This window comes from Odocoileus virginianus, chromosome 18 (genome assembly GCF_023699985.2).
Source record: "Odocoileus virginianus isolate 20LAN1187 ecotype Illinois chromosome 18, Ovbor_1.2, whole genome shotgun sequence".
NCBI lineage: Eukaryota > Metazoa > Chordata > Mammalia > Artiodactyla > Cervidae > Odocoileus > Odocoileus virginianus.
Window position 1 is genome coordinate 729,503 of NC_069691.1, and position 15,533 is coordinate 745,035.

The 15,533-nt window shown below is 41.1% G+C and overlaps 1 protein-coding gene across 3 annotated transcripts in view; it reads right to left on the reverse strand.

Annotated features, from left to right (window-relative positions):
• The window catches only part of TDRD7 (tudor domain containing 7), a 93,494-nt gene that overhangs the window by 37,520 nt on the left and 40,441 nt on the right, over positions 1-15,533 (reverse strand). For all 3 annotated transcript variants that reach the window (XM_070480225.1, XM_070480224.1, XM_070480226.1), the window contains one exon: positions 1,755-2,341. In XM_070480225.1, the coding sequence (XP_070336326.1) occupies positions 1,755-2,341 (587 nt within the window). The remainder of the gene's footprint in view (positions 1-1,754; positions 2,342-15,533) is intronic.

Genomic DNA, 15,533 nt, shown 5'->3' on the forward strand with positions numbered 1-15,533 from the left:
CACTCTCCGACATAAATCACAGCAGGATCCTCTATGACCCACATCCCAGAATATTAGAAACAAAAGCAAAAATAAACAAATGGGACCTAATGAAACTTAAAAGCTTTTGCACAACAAAGGAAACTATAAGCAAGGTGAAAAGACAGCCCTCAGATTGGGAGAAAATCATAGCAAACGAAGCAACAGACAAAGGATTAATCTCAAAAATATACAAGCAACTCCTCCAGCTCAACTCCAGAAAAATAAATGACCCAATCAAAAAATGGGCCAAAGAACTCAACAGACATTTCTCCAAGGAAGACATACAGATGGCTAACAAACACATGAAAAGATGCTTAACATCACTCATTATCAGAGAAATGCAAATCAAAACCACAATGAGGTACCATTACACGCCAGTCAGGATGGCTGCTATCCTAAAGTCTACAAGCAATAAATGCTGGAGAGGGTGTGGAGAAAAGGGAACCCTCTTACACTGTTGGTGGGAATGCAAACTAGTACAGCCGCTATGGAAAACAGTGTGGAGATTTCTTAAAAAGCTGGAAATAGAACTGCCATATGACCCAGCAATCCCACTTCTGGGCATACACACCAAGGAAACCAGATCTGAAAGAGACACGTGCACCCCAATGTTCATCACAGCACTGTTTATCATAGCCAGGATATGGAAGCAACCTAGATGCCCATCAGCAGACGAATGGATAAGGAAGCTGTGGTACATATACACCATGGAATATTACTCAGCCATTAAAAAGAATTCATTTGAATCACTTCTAATGAGATGGATGAAACTGGAGCCCATTATACAGAGTGAAGTAAGCCAGAAAGATAAAGACCATTACAGTATACTAACACATATATATGGACTTTAGAAAGATGGTAATGATAACCCTATAAGCAAAACAGAAAGAGACACAGATGTATAGAACAGACTTTTGGACTCTGTGGGAGAAGGCGAGGGTGGGATGTTTCAAGAGAACAGCATCGAAACATGTATATTATCTAGGGTGAAACAGATCACCAGCCCAGGTTGGATGTATGAGACAAGTGCTCGGACCTGGTGCACTGGGAAGACCCAGAGGGATCGGGTGGAGAGGGAGGTGGGAGGGGGGATCGGGATGGGGAATGCATGTATATCCATGGCTGATTCATGTCAATGTATGACAAAGACTACTACAATATTGTAAAGTAGTTAGCCTCCAACTAATAAAAAATAAAATTAAATTAAAAAAAAAAAAGAAACCAGCTGGCTAATCTGATATTACACTAGGAAGGTGATGATTGGCTATTCTCACTTTTCATAAATGCTACATAATTCCAGATTAAACAGTATTTCCTACATAGTGGGTGGTTGCTTTTGACATATTAATATATAGTTACTATTAAGCTTCTGACAGATTTTTTTTCAGGTTCAGACCATATCATCATTCCAATTTTTAAAAGTGTTAGAAATCTTTTCTTCCAAAATAGTTATTTTGAACATTAAACAAATATTAAGAATTATAACTCTATTTATAACTAAAAATATATTATTCTTCCTCAACCAGCACCCATGTGAAGAAAAGCAGCAACAGTAGTGACAGTCAAAGTGTTAGCTGCTCAGTCGTGTCTGACTCTTTGCAACCCCATGAAACTGTAGCCTGCCAGGCTCCTCTGTCCATGGAATTCTCCAGGCAAGAATACTGGAGTGGGTTGCCATTTCCTTCTCCCAAAGATCTTTACCAGAATTCTAAAGTATTAGAAAATAAACTTGCCTGATAACCACTTCATTTGTGTTGCTCAGTTCAACCACCAAGACTGATGGTGATGTCTCGGTTGGAATGATTAACGGAGGAATTGTCACAGTCTCCATAAAGGTGTCCGTACTTTCAGCAATGTTTTCTTCTATCTGCAAATATTCTTGTTCAACCATAGACTTGATATCATAATTGCCACGTGCTTGCTCTGCATCCTTTAGGATTTTGTCAGCAGGAGATGGAAGTTTAGCATAGAGAATGGCCTTCTGGGGATTTCCAGAAATGTAGTCTATGGTGCATACGTCAGAAAGCAAGTCAAGATTTTTAAAGGCATCCTCGGGTAATTTCACTTTGTACATGTCCTCAAATGTTTTCGGGAGTGCACTGGCCCAAAGACCACTTGAATATTTCACCAACAGCTCTGCAACTTTCTCTTTAAAGTCTCCCGGTATAACTGCTGGACACCCTTTGAGTGGTGGTATTTGTTTTGGAGCAGGTAGTGGGGATGGAGGCACTTTTTCAGCATTCAGTTCACTTTTCGAAAGCTGCTTTCTCTTAGGTGGATAAAGAAGTGAGTCCTGACCACCACTGCAAGGTTTTTCCACCTGAAATTTTTAAATAAAGCAAATTACAGATATTTTAATGGCTATCAACAATGTGAAAACACATGAATGCATTTAACTTTGAGAAAGACTTTTCAAATGAAGAGAACACAAAAGTGTACATTTTACTCTTCTCAATCACTGCCTTTACTTGTGAACATGATCGTGCACCGCATTTCAGAAAGAGGCAGGGAAATGAAATAATATGGATCTCCCTGTGAAGCATCTGACTTCCAATAACCCTAGGAAACCACAGGCGCTTCTGCCTTGTACACCACATCTCACCTGATTCTCTCTGACAAAGCCAAAGCAGCAGCTTAGAAAACTGACAGAATATGAGGAGGAATGAAACCATGGAAAGGTATCAGGACTGTCAGGAATAAATGACTGGGAAGAAAGCTGGAAATATGCAGGCAAAAATGAAGTGCTAGCTCTCTTCTTCCTGCAATATCCTGAGAAAACCCTCAGCTTTTCATTTTGTAGAGAAAGGTTGCTCCAGTGGTAAGGAACAGTTTTTCCAACCACCACACTAGAAAGAACTAAACATGTTGCCCCTTTAATGAACAAGACTTAAAAATGCCCAGCATTTGCATATAATCCAATTTTCTTTTTGCAACATTCCAGAGAGGCATGGCATGATGGTATCTCCTAATGTAAGAGAAGGAGAAGAAAAACAAGCCTGGTATCATTTCCCTGAGTTCTAAGACTGTCTACTTCTAGACCAGGGGCCACACACTATAGGCTACAGCCCAATGCAGCAAGCCACCTGTTCTTGCCTAGTCTGTGAGCTAAGAATGACTTTTATACTTTTTTTAAGGTGTTTTATTTATTTATTTATTTATTTAGGCCTCACTGTGTGGCATGCAGGATCTTAGTTCCCCAACCAGGGATAGAACCCATACCCCCCTGCAGTGGAAGCACAGAGTCTTAACCACTGGGCTGCTAGGGAAGTCCCTCCACTTTTAAATTGTTGGAAAAAATGAAAAGAATTACTCGGTGACATGAAAATGAAATTCAGTGTACACCAACAAAGTTTTATTGGCACCCAGCCATGCTCTATGCAGAGCACGTGGCTGCTTTTGCGCCCCAACAGCGGAGCCAAGTAGTCGTGCCAGACCGTGGGTGACAGTCACATTGCTCACGGCCTGCAAAACCTAAAACACTTACTACGTGGTCCTCTACAGAAAAAGTTTCTCGACTTCTGATTAGACAGGAATTAGTATGCATAGCCCTCCCAAAATTTTCTATTTTGTCAGATCCTATTCACCTATTCCTTAGCTGAAATTTAAGCCCTTAGGAGGCTACCCAGACCACTAAGGCGATAATGCAAGCTTATGAGAAATACCTTCTTCTCCCAAAAGAACAGACTGTTAAAGTATGCTGGGTACATAGCTTGTCAGCAAAAACATTGACTTCATTTACTAATTTTCTGTATAATGCTTAGGAAGAGAGACCATAAATACAGTTTGCCCCTGAATAACACAGGTTTGAACTTCACAGGTCCACTTACACGCAGATTTTTCTTTCACTAAATATGCATTAGAGTACTACACAATCCGTAGCAATGAAGATCTAGCACAGCCAAAAATAAATAAATAAAATAAATTTAAATGCATTTGATGATGTGTGAATTGCATCTCGATTGTGGAAATTCAGGGGCAAACACTGCCTAATACATGTGGCAAGTGCGGAGTGGGGGGCTGTAAGGCTATACAAGGGTTTTCAACTGTACATAAGGTTGGTGCCCCTAACCCCCGTGTTGTTCAAGGGTCAATTGTATGTATGCATAAAGAAGGTATCCTCTTGTTACCAGAGAAGAGCTTTAATAAGTCAAAAGACGCAAGTCAATTTAATATTAAATTAGATTGCTTTTAATTCTGCTATATTCTGGATGACAGCTAAGAGGAGATCTTAAGAATGCTAGTATACATGTAAAATGTTAGGTTTTCCGTTTTCCTCCTCATTCTTCTGCCAATGTGTGCTTAAGACTTGGGAAAGGTCCATGCCTGACAAACTTGAAGCATCAATGAAAGCAGAAGTAATATAGTCTGTGTTCAGCATCTGCAGGCATTCCCTGTCATCACTGGTGGACTCCTGCTGACACTGTGAGACATTCTAGATGGTACTCTAGATACTCTAGAAGTGTCCTTAATGTTAAGGCTAGAAACAAATATCTGGGACACTCCTCATCTTGCTCTCAATGGTTAGCCCACCTCTCTAGAGGCTCATGTTTTAACATCTGGTATCTTAAAATGCCAATCTTCATTGTGCTTTAAGACACTTAAGATACATGAACACAGATCAGGTATCCAGAGAAATTTTGAAAAACATACTTTTTGAGAAAATGCAAAAAATAAACCAGAAGTCTATTTTTATGTGAGTTATTCACTTTTCATGCAGAATCCTAGTTTTTCTAATTTTAGATTTAGACATGGCAATCCTCCATTATCCAAAGTCACCTGAGCCTTCTGGGTCCATCTTAAAACCTTTCTTCAGTCTTCACCTAGCAGCATCTTCTTAACTCTCTGCAACACCTTCTCTAAAGTGGATCAGTTCATTTCAGCCACTTAGTTGGGTCCGACTCTTTGCAACCCCATGGAATGCAGCATGCCAGGCTTCCCTGTCCATCACCAACTCCCAGAGTTTACTCAAACTCATATCCATTGAGTCAGTGATGCCATCCAACCATCTTAGCCTCTGTCGGCCCCTTCTCCTCCCGCCTTCAATCCTTCCCAGCATCAGGGTCTTTTCCAGTGAGCCAGTTCTTCACATCAGGGGCCAAAGTATTGGAGTTTCAGCTTCAGCATCAGTCCTTCCAATGAATATTCAGGACTGATTTCCTTTAGGATGGACTGGTTGGATCTCCTAGCTGTCCAAGGGACTCTCAAGAGTCTTCTCCAACACCACAGTTCAAAAGCATCAATTCTTCTGCGCTCAGCTTTCTTTATAATCCAACTCTCACATCCGTACATGACTACTGGAAAAACCATTGCTTTGACTAGACGGACCTTTGTTGGCAAAGTAATGTCTCTACTTTTAATAAGCTGTCTAGGTTGGTCATAACTTTTCTTCCAAGGAGCAAGTGCCTTTTGATTTCATGGCTTCAGTCACCATCTGCAGTGATTTTGGAGCACCCCAAAATAAAGTCTGTCACTGTTTCCACTGTTCCCCCATCTATTTGCCATGAAGTGATGGGACTGGATGCCATGATCTTAGTTTTCTGAATGTTGAGTTTTAAGCCAGCCTTTTCACTCTCCTCTTTCACTTTCATCAAGAGGCTCTTTAGTTCCTCTTTGCTTTCTGCCATAAGGATGGTGTCATCTGCATATCTGAGGTTATTGATATTTCTCCCAGCAATCTTGATTCCAGCTTGTGCTTCATCCAGTCCAGTGTGATATACTCTGCATATAAGTTAAATAAGCAGGGTGACATATACAGCCTTGACGTACTCCCTTCCCGATTTGGAAACAGTCTGTTGTTCCATGTCCAGTTCTAACTGTTGCTTCCTGACCTGCATACAGATTTCTCAGGAGGCAGGTCAGGTGGTCTGGTATTCCCATCTCTTGAAGAATTTTCCACAGTTTGTTGTGATCCACACAGTCAAAGGCTTTGGCGTAGTCAATAAAGCAGAGGTAGACGTTTTTCTGGAACTCTCTCGCTAGATGGCAGAGACTAATTTCAATGGAATATAGCCCATCTTACATATCTAAAATAACTCTCACTAGCCCCATGACCAACTGTTGACCTAGCTTCTTCTGATCCAAATGAGGGTAAGAGTTCTTTAGCTTTATGATCCTTTTCTTTCCAATGAGTTAACTGGGAATATGAGATACTTCAATGTTTGTTTACTAGCCTTCCCCACTCTTGGCCCCAAAGCTTCCATTCCCATCTGTGCTCTAGATGTAATCAGAACCAATTACCTAACAATGTACTTTGTCAAAGCTCTAAGCATGACCTCTAAACATGACCAATACACTGAATTCTTCCAACTAGGGCTTCCTGTCTTAACAGAAGTTATGAATATTTGGTCCACTTGATGTGAATTTGTTCAGGGCAAGAGGAGAATTCACATTTTTCTGGCCTTTATTCCAGACTAATGTTTAAAAATCACCTTTAAGTAGGAAGCTTCCAGGGCTCCATGTGGAGCATTTATATTAAGTTTTGCCAGTCAGCCCATCAAAGAGATTTTTGACCAATAAGCCTGATTTTATCCAAAATACAAACAATAGCCAAATTATCATCTAATCTGGAAGGTATATTTGTTTCCTCAGCAGTTTTATTTTCATTGTTTAAGGTCGATATCCTATCCACCACTGCCAATCACCAAAACGACTAGTTCCTTGAATTGCAGGCACTTTCCAGTTCTTACTGACTTCTTTTTGATCTCTAGAAGGTTGGTTATATGCCTAAATACACTTTGTTGGCTAGTGATTTGGCCTCTTTAAATTCAAATTAGCACTTACTAAGGTTAAACATAGGCCTGACTTTAGGAACTGAACCTGACACTAAACTGGAGTTGATTCAGAGGTCCTTCAACAGGATAGACAAATATTCATGGATAATTTAGTGACATGGGAAATATGCCCTGTCCACATACTTCATTAGCCAATCTTTGGGGAATGTCTGAAAAGGTCACTCAACTCAAAGGAAAAAAATCATGGAACTCATATTTTTAAAAAATATATGTAATTTAAGACAAATAAAATTCTTCTAACTTAAAGTCTTAAATTTTTCATGGAAGTGAAAATTTGTTTTTTCTCAGGAATTCCAATGTGATCACCATCTGTCCTCCACAGCATGTGTCTTGTCTTTTTTTAATTTGCTGGTCAAATGCCTTAGAAAATACACCTATTACAATACCTATCCCCAGCCTATGAGAATCTCTCCAAAGGCAAGAAACTGCTGGAATGCGGTTACAGTATGGTGTCCACTCTTCACTGTGCTTGGGTGCATCTTACCAGATTTACATGTTCTATTGGCTCATCCCCCAAAACAGAACAGCTGTCTTCTGGCCTTCACAAATGACCAAGGTAAGTCAACTGCTACTTGAAACATGGCTGTTATTACTTCCTTAGTGTGATAACCTGCTGCTGAACATTTCCACTGGATCTCTCAAGAGGGTGCTTTACAACTTCTAGTTCCTTTAGACTACTTGATTCAGGCACACACCTGAAGAGGGGCTCAAAATGCCTCCTGTTCTATAGAAGACTCAGGATCATAATCCTGCCATTTTCCTCTACATTTTCTTTGTTCTGGGCTCTACATTCTTTCTTTGGTTTTGGATATCCACCCCAAATATCACCAGTCCCATGACGGGACTGGCATGATCTCTTCTGGTGGTCATCAGAATATTCTAGAATCTAACATGTCTTAAATATTCTATTTCCACAAGTTCATTGTATTTAGTTTGATTTCTGCCTCATTTGGAATCACAATTGAATGAGATACTTCTCTCACATCCCTCTGAGTTTCTGTAAGTTTGGAGTTGACAGATTAGGTTTGGTAGATATGAGACCCAAGGATTGAAAACATCAACTTCTTCAGGAGCTCTGCACATTCAAAAAATAAAAGCTTTCATCCTATACGCCTAGAAATTCTCTCTTAATACTAAGAAGTCTTCACTTCTCCCTAATTTACCTGTGCTGTGAAGTTCCTGAAGCCAAACTCCTCTGAGTCTGTGAAGGCTCACCTGCTAACTCTGCAGCATGGGTTGCTAAGGTAAACTTACTGTTTCTAATGGAATTAGAATTTTCCTTGGGATTCTGTAACAGAATTGGTACTGTTCAATTAAATCAAAGTTTTCAAAGCAGTTGTATGGGTCTTATTCAGCCACAGCTTTGTTTCCATTGGATAGTGCTTTCTTTCTGTTGAAGCTTTTAAATTATGTCCTAAATTTCACTTTATATGGGCACCACTCAATACAAACCTGAGACAGTATGATAAATCATTATCCAATAAATAGGAAAAAGGAGCTATTTCAAATCCTAAAAGATGATGCTGTTAAAGTGCTGCACTCAATATGCCAGCAAATTTGGAAAACTCAACAGTGTCCACAGGACTGGAAAAGGTCAGTTTTTATTCCAATCCCAAAGAAAGGCAATGCCAAAGAATGTTCAAACTACCATACAATTGCACTCATCTCACACGCCAGCAAAGTAATGCTCAAAATTCTCCAAGCCAGGCTTCAACAGTGCATGAACCGAGAACTTCCAGATGTTCAAGCTGGTTTTAGAAAAGGCAGAGGAACCAGAGATCAAATTGCCAACATCCACTGGATCACAGAAAAAGCAAGAGAGTTCCAGAAAAACATCTACTTCTGCTTTACTGAATATGCCAAAGCCTTTGACCGTGTGGATCACAACAAACTGTGGAAATTTCTTCAAGAGACAGGAATACCAGACCACCTTACCTGCCTCCTGAGAAATCTGTATGCAGGTCAGGAAGCAACAGACCTGGACATGGAACAACAGACTGGTTCCAAATTGGGAAAGGAGTACATCAAGGCTGTATATTGTCACCCTGCTTATTATATGCAGAGAACATCATGTGAGATGCCAGGGTAGATGAAGCGCAAGCTACAATCAAGATTGCTGGGAGAAATATCAATAACCGCAGATATGCAGATGACACCACCCTTATGGCAGAAAGTGAAGAGGAACTAAAGAGCCTCTTGATGAAAGTGAAAGAGGAGAGTGAAAAAGCCAGCTTAAAACTCAACATTCAGAAAACTAAGATCATGGCATCCAGTCCCATCACTTCATGGCAAATAGATGGAGAAAAAATGGTAACAGTGATACACTTTCGTTTTGGGAGGGGGGCCTCCAAAATCACTGCAGATGGTGACTGAAGCCATGAAATCAAAAGGAACTTACTTGCTCCTTGGAAGAAAAGCTATGACCAACCCAGACAGCATACTAAAAAGCAGAGACATTACTTTGCCAACAAAGGTCCATCTAGTCAAAGCTATGGTTTTTTCCAGTAATCATGTATGGATGTGAGAGTTGGACTATAAAGAAAGCTGAGCACAGAAGAATTGATGCTTTTGAACTGTGGTGTTGGAGAAGACTCCTGAGAGTCCCTTGGACTGCAACAAGATCCAACCAGTCCATCCTAAAGGAAATCAGTCCTGAATACTCATTGGAAGGACTGGTGCTGAAGCTGAAACTCCAATACTTTGGCCACTTGATGTGAAGAACTGGCTCACTGGAAAAGACCCTGATGCTGGGAAAGACTGAAGGCAGAAGGAGAAGGGGATGACAGAGGCTAAGATGGTTGGATGGCATCACCGACTCAATGGATATGAGTTTGAGCAAGCTCCAGGAGTTGGTGATGGACAGGGAAGCCTGGCGTGAGGCATTCCATGGGGTCGCAGAGAGTCAGACATGACTGAGTGACTGAACTCAACTGATGATAAATCACATTCACCTGGAGACCTGCCATCCAGCATCCTAAGTATTAGCAATGGCTTGTAATTCAAAAGCAAACTAATTAAAAAAGTCAACTTCAGCAAGGAGTAAAGACCCTTGGGCACCTAGCAACAACTAAAACATCAAAGAGTCCTTGACCAGAAGCCTGCACCCTATGATTAGCCAGTTCACAGAAAGAAAGACTGGTTGATGACCTCCTACAGAGCTCAGGCTTTTTGTGTTAAAGCTGAGAAGTTCTGGAAGAGTTGGACAATTGAGAAAGAGATGAGGAAATGGTCCCCAGTGAAGAAAAAACTGATAGGTTAAGATCTGAAGCATCTAAGGGCAGTGGGTGGGGCTTATACTTCACACAGTATACTACATGGAGATGAGTTAATACCCAACTTACGTTTCCAGACCACGTACATCTGCCACCCTCCCCTGTAGAGGCTCCCGCTATGTCCAGGATAGTTCAGAAATTATAATTTTTAGTCACTTCTGTTTAAGAAAGTACAGGTTTTTGTGGTATATTCCACAAAGAGTTAATCAGAGGGAAAGGAGAAAGTTCCTTGCAGATGGTACCCAATATATTCACAAACCATCTACCCAGAGAAACTCTTTTTCCACCACCTTGGGTGAGTAGTTTTATAGACATTATATATTTCAAGGTCAATACTCTTTCACTCTTTCCCCTTTTCTACTAAGGACTTTGCACTGATGCTGACTACAATCATTTGTATTTGGATCAATTTCAAGCTGTCTTCCTTTAGCATGGCCTGAGGTTCAGCACTTGTTCACAGGTCTCTGCAGGAAAACATTATCCTGGTTAAATGTGTGCAGATCTTTGGGGTATGATCTTGGGTGGCAGCTCTGGCTTTCACTGTGTATTCTAAGCCAAGCAGGTACTAGATTCGCGTCTCATTACCTTTAGGGGGAGCAGGATCTGCCCCTTTAGGAAGGCAGAGATTCACTTCATCTAAGAGTATCATTTTCTTTATCCACTGCTCCTTATTTTTTCAATTTTTCTGTCCTTTTTAGCGTTACCTCGTTTTCATTGACAGAAGCTCCTTTGTAGCATTTGCTGGTAATGCCTCTGCTTTACCAGTGGGTTTTAACCTGCTTTCATTTAAGCTGGGCTGCCCCTGGAAAATAGAACAGCTGTCTTTTCCTATATACCTGCTATGTTTCTATACTGTACTGGCAGCTGCTTTTTTATAATAACATTTGTGTCACTTAATTCTAACAACCCTAAGAGATGGGAAGAACAGTCATGTTTTAGAGCAGAGTGAGGCCCTGATCTGTATGCTGAAAGTAATACCACTAAGAGATGGTCAAGGCAAAAACCAAACTCCAAAGACCAAACTCTACTGTACTGCTGGGCCTATGGGTAGTTTTCTGTTTCAAGTTCTGGAACAGCAACATCACATTACTCCCCAAGTGTCCTATTCTGATTTCACTGCAGTGCAATTTTATCTTTCTTCTACTCAGATAGTCGCTGAATTTAAATTTTAAAACTGTTCCAATGTGTTCATTGTGTGTTTCTTTTTACTGATGAAAAGTCAGAAAAGATACTGGATTTCAATTTGCTATTATGGCTGTACTTTCAAGTCCTGGCTTTACTCCTCAGTGCTGCTTCTGCTTGGAGAAGGCGATGGCACCCACTCCAGTGCTCTCGCCTGGAAAATCCCACGGACGGAGGAGCCTGGTGGGCTGCAGTCCACGGGGTCGCGAAGAGTCGGGCACGACTGAGCGCCTTCACTTTCACTTTTCACTTTCCTGCATTGGAGAAGGAAATGGCAGCCCACTCCAGTGTTCCTGCCTGGAGAATCCCAGGGACGGCGGAGCCTGGTGGGCTGCCGTCTGTGGGGTCGCACAGAGTCGGGCACGACTGAGCGACTTAGGGGCAGCAGCAGCTGCTGCTTCTGCTAGAATGGCCACATAGATTGTATCAATACTGTTAAGGCTGAGGATACATCACTACTGTTTCATTTATGTTCACTTCCTTAGAGTTCAAGGTGTTTTTTACACAGACATATCCAGGCTTTAAAAAAAGAGGCAATTCATTTTGCATGGGCTGACAAGTGCTTTATCTTATGTAATTATCATAATTAAAGTTAAGGCAAAAAAAAAAAAAAAAAGTTAAGGCAGATTCCTGAACATACGAAAGTATGTAAGTGGCATAACTGCTGTTGCTGCCTTTGATATTACAGAAACTGCAATCCAGAACTTCAGGAATTTTTAAGTCTGAGGTATTAGAAGGACTAAATGACTTAAAGCTCAGTGATTTCTAACAAACAAAACAAAAAAATGACATATAAAATACAGACTAAGTAAAACCTTTTTGTAAAAGCATGAATAATTAGCATCATTGGGTACTTTTCTCATTTCTATCATTTTATGTTATTATTCACTGATGCTATGTTCTGTGATTAAGGCTTGATGTGCTTCTAGCTGAACTCAGAATGTTTCCCACGATCTTGAAGCTACCCCCCAGTGCTCCTCTGCTAGGCCTTTGAGGTACCAGCAGAGAGTCTTCTCAGCTAGGTGCATCTGTTCCCGTCTGGCTCTGAAGCAGCCCCCATCCACTCCCCAGCTCTCCACACAGCTTCAGCCAAGGCACTGAAGACATACTCCATGCCATGCAGGAATGGAGAGGTTTCTCTCGCCACCCATGTTTCAGAAAGTGGAGGATTTCAACGCAATCTCCGGTATTCCACAATCACTGTCACAAGATTTGAAATGTCCGTGTGATGGCTACCTCCTCTGGGAAGCTTTTCTTCACTTGGCTGACGATCCACACCCTCCTGTTTACATGTTTCCTTAACACCCTACATTTCTCCTTCATAACCACTGCAGGCTTACCCTTATTTGCTCAATGCTTATTTTCCCTGTTGGGCAGGGAAAAGTTCCTTAAGTTCCAGAAGGGCAAAACTCAGGTCTGTCTTGTTTATTGTTATTCTTAGCACCCAGGTCAGTGAGTGGCTCACAGAAGCATTTTATAAATATAATACCAGCCAAATACAACAGTTAAAGAAAACATTATTAATAAGGCCACCCTTTCAGAACAGCCAGGAGGTGTTGCTATCTCCTAGGATCCAACAGCAATTCTTAGATGCTTGGTATCCTTGGCCAACAGTCTGCCATCTTGGGCTCTGAGGCTTACCAAGACAGCTTCTGCCCAAGTTCTTTAGGAACACTATGGAACTGGGTCATCATTGTTAACATGGCTTTATATTCTCTTTAGCCTTGAAAACTCTCAGTACACATTTTGCTGCTAGAGAGATCGAAAGGTTAAAAACAACAGATTCAAAGCATACTTCTGCCTGCATCAAGATGCCATCTAAAAAAGTTGTAAAGTGACTTGTAGCATAGAGCTGATGAAACCTCTGTCAAGGTAAAATTTCAGAGCTGTTATTTGGTCCCTTGAGCTGATGCAACCCATTCTGCACTCAAATGGAACTCCTGAAAGTGATTATCTCTGGGTGCTAGGATGATGGGTGATTTCTATTTCTTTTACAATGTTATTTTTCAGTACTTTTATATGGGATATTTTATATGACTGGGAGAGAAAGCACTTAAAAAAAAAAAAAAAGACAGTGCACTCAGATTTCTTCTTCAGTTACACAACAAGCCATATGGAGATACATATCACTAAGTCGTTCTCACCCTAAATTTTCTGCAGTGCAGTGTGTTCTAACCTGTCTGACCTATTTGCAGTAGAATCAGCCCTGGGAATTCTATCAGTGTTCCTGCTTTCCAGCAAGGTGAGAAGCAAGAAGTCAGAAGAAAGGGAAAATAATCATGGTGGAGCTATTTAAAACTGTCTAAAATTGACCATGGTGTAACATTTTGAAACTGTTTACCACCAGTCTGTTTAAAAAATCAGGCTACTAAAAAGACCATTTTGAAAAATACTGATAGATCTCATTAAAACTGGCAGTTTTTGTCATCCTAGACACAATGCTTCACTAATCAATTTCTCACACCTGACAACTGATAGTGATTACATTGTAACAGTCCTATTAAAATTGAGAGAAACAGCATGGAGATAAGAAAGATAACATTTTATTTCTGCTTCACAATCTACCCTCATTGCCTAGACAGAAATAATCATGCAACAAAGATGCATTTGAGCAACCAAAAAATTAAAAATTATTTTAGCACCTGAAATTTAGTAGGAAACCACCCATTTTAGGTAAAGTTTCAACATCAAAGAGACAGGTATTCTGTCACCTGCAATCCTGGCAAAAGAAATTTTGAGGGTCTGGAGACATGAAAAGTAGTAAGGATGAGAATTTCTCTCCCAAAGCCATAAATTTAGCTACACAAATACTAGTTATTATCATGCAGTTTAAAACAAACTAATCAGAAAAGTGAAGAAAGTGTTAGTCGCTCAATAGTGTACGACTCCTCGCAACCCCCATGGACTGTAGCCCACCAGGTGCCTCTGTCCATGGGATTTTCCAGACAAGAACACTGGAGTGGGTTGCCGTCCCTTTCTCCAGAGGATCTTCCCAACCCAGGGATCAAACCCTGGGTCCCCTGCATTGCAGGCAGACTCTTTGCTGTCTGGGCCACCTGGGAACCATCAACCAGAAATATACTACATTAGGAAGAATCTGTGAAGTTAATTTAAAATTCTTTTACTCCGAAGATCCTTCTTTTTGGAAACTTAATAGTGAGTTATACGTGTATCTTCACAATAAGAGGACTTAAAGTTCACTGAAAACATAAGTTCATGAATATCTATGGATTTAAAAAATAAAAGAAACATATGCATTTCAAAAAGAAGCTCTAGGCCCTGAACCTTCAGATTGAGTGGCCTGGTGAAACCTCAAAAATCTCCTCAAGATTATGGAAACCTGAGAGGTTCCTCAATGCTGCTCAGCCTGCATCCAGTAAGAATATCCTTCCCAGAAAAGAATAAAAATGGAATAAATCAAATAGCGACCTTAGAAATTCCTACCACAAGAACAAACCCCATATTCAACATAAATCAGGGAAAACATTCTTATGATCATTCTTGACTTTATAGGGAGGGAAACAGCCATACTTCCAGAGTTTGGTATTTCTTGTTTTCTCACTTCGCACTGTGTATTTATCAGCATATTACATTGCCCTACGGTGGTCTTAGTACCCAAGGCACTGCCTGGTACCTGCAGGTGTAGAGTGAATGATGTAAGAACGAACAAGATAGATGGATGGATGGATGGATCCATAACCCTTGTCTGGAAAGCCCACGGGACTGGTGCAGGTGTTAGTGCCCTGGAGGAAGCAGTGGTTATAAAAATACATGCCGTCTTTAGGTCAGGTGCCCATAAGAGGGAGTGGTCCATACTGCGCCCAGCGTTGGGGACCAAAATATATATTAAGGTAAAGAAATGAAAGCCCTGTGTCAAATAGTAATTGTCATGCATATCTAATTCTATAAGCTTAGAAGCACCAAGCAAAGCTGATGCTCCTATTGAGAAGCTCTTTTGTTGAATACAGGCTATGTAAACAGCGTTGAGACACTGAGGGACTTCTTTGGCAGCCCAGTGTGTGGGAATTTGCCTGCCAATGCAGGGGACGTGGGTTTGATCCCTGCCCTGGGAAGATTCCACAAGCTGTGGGGTAAGCCCGTGTGCCACAGCTACTGAGTCCAGGCACCTAGAGCCCGTGTTCCCGACAAGAGAAGCCACAGCGACGAGAAGCCTGTGCGCTGCAACTAGAGAGTAGACCCCAGTCGCCACGACTAGAGAAACGCCTGCGAGCAGCAACCAAGGCCCAGTGCGGCCGAAAATAACTAA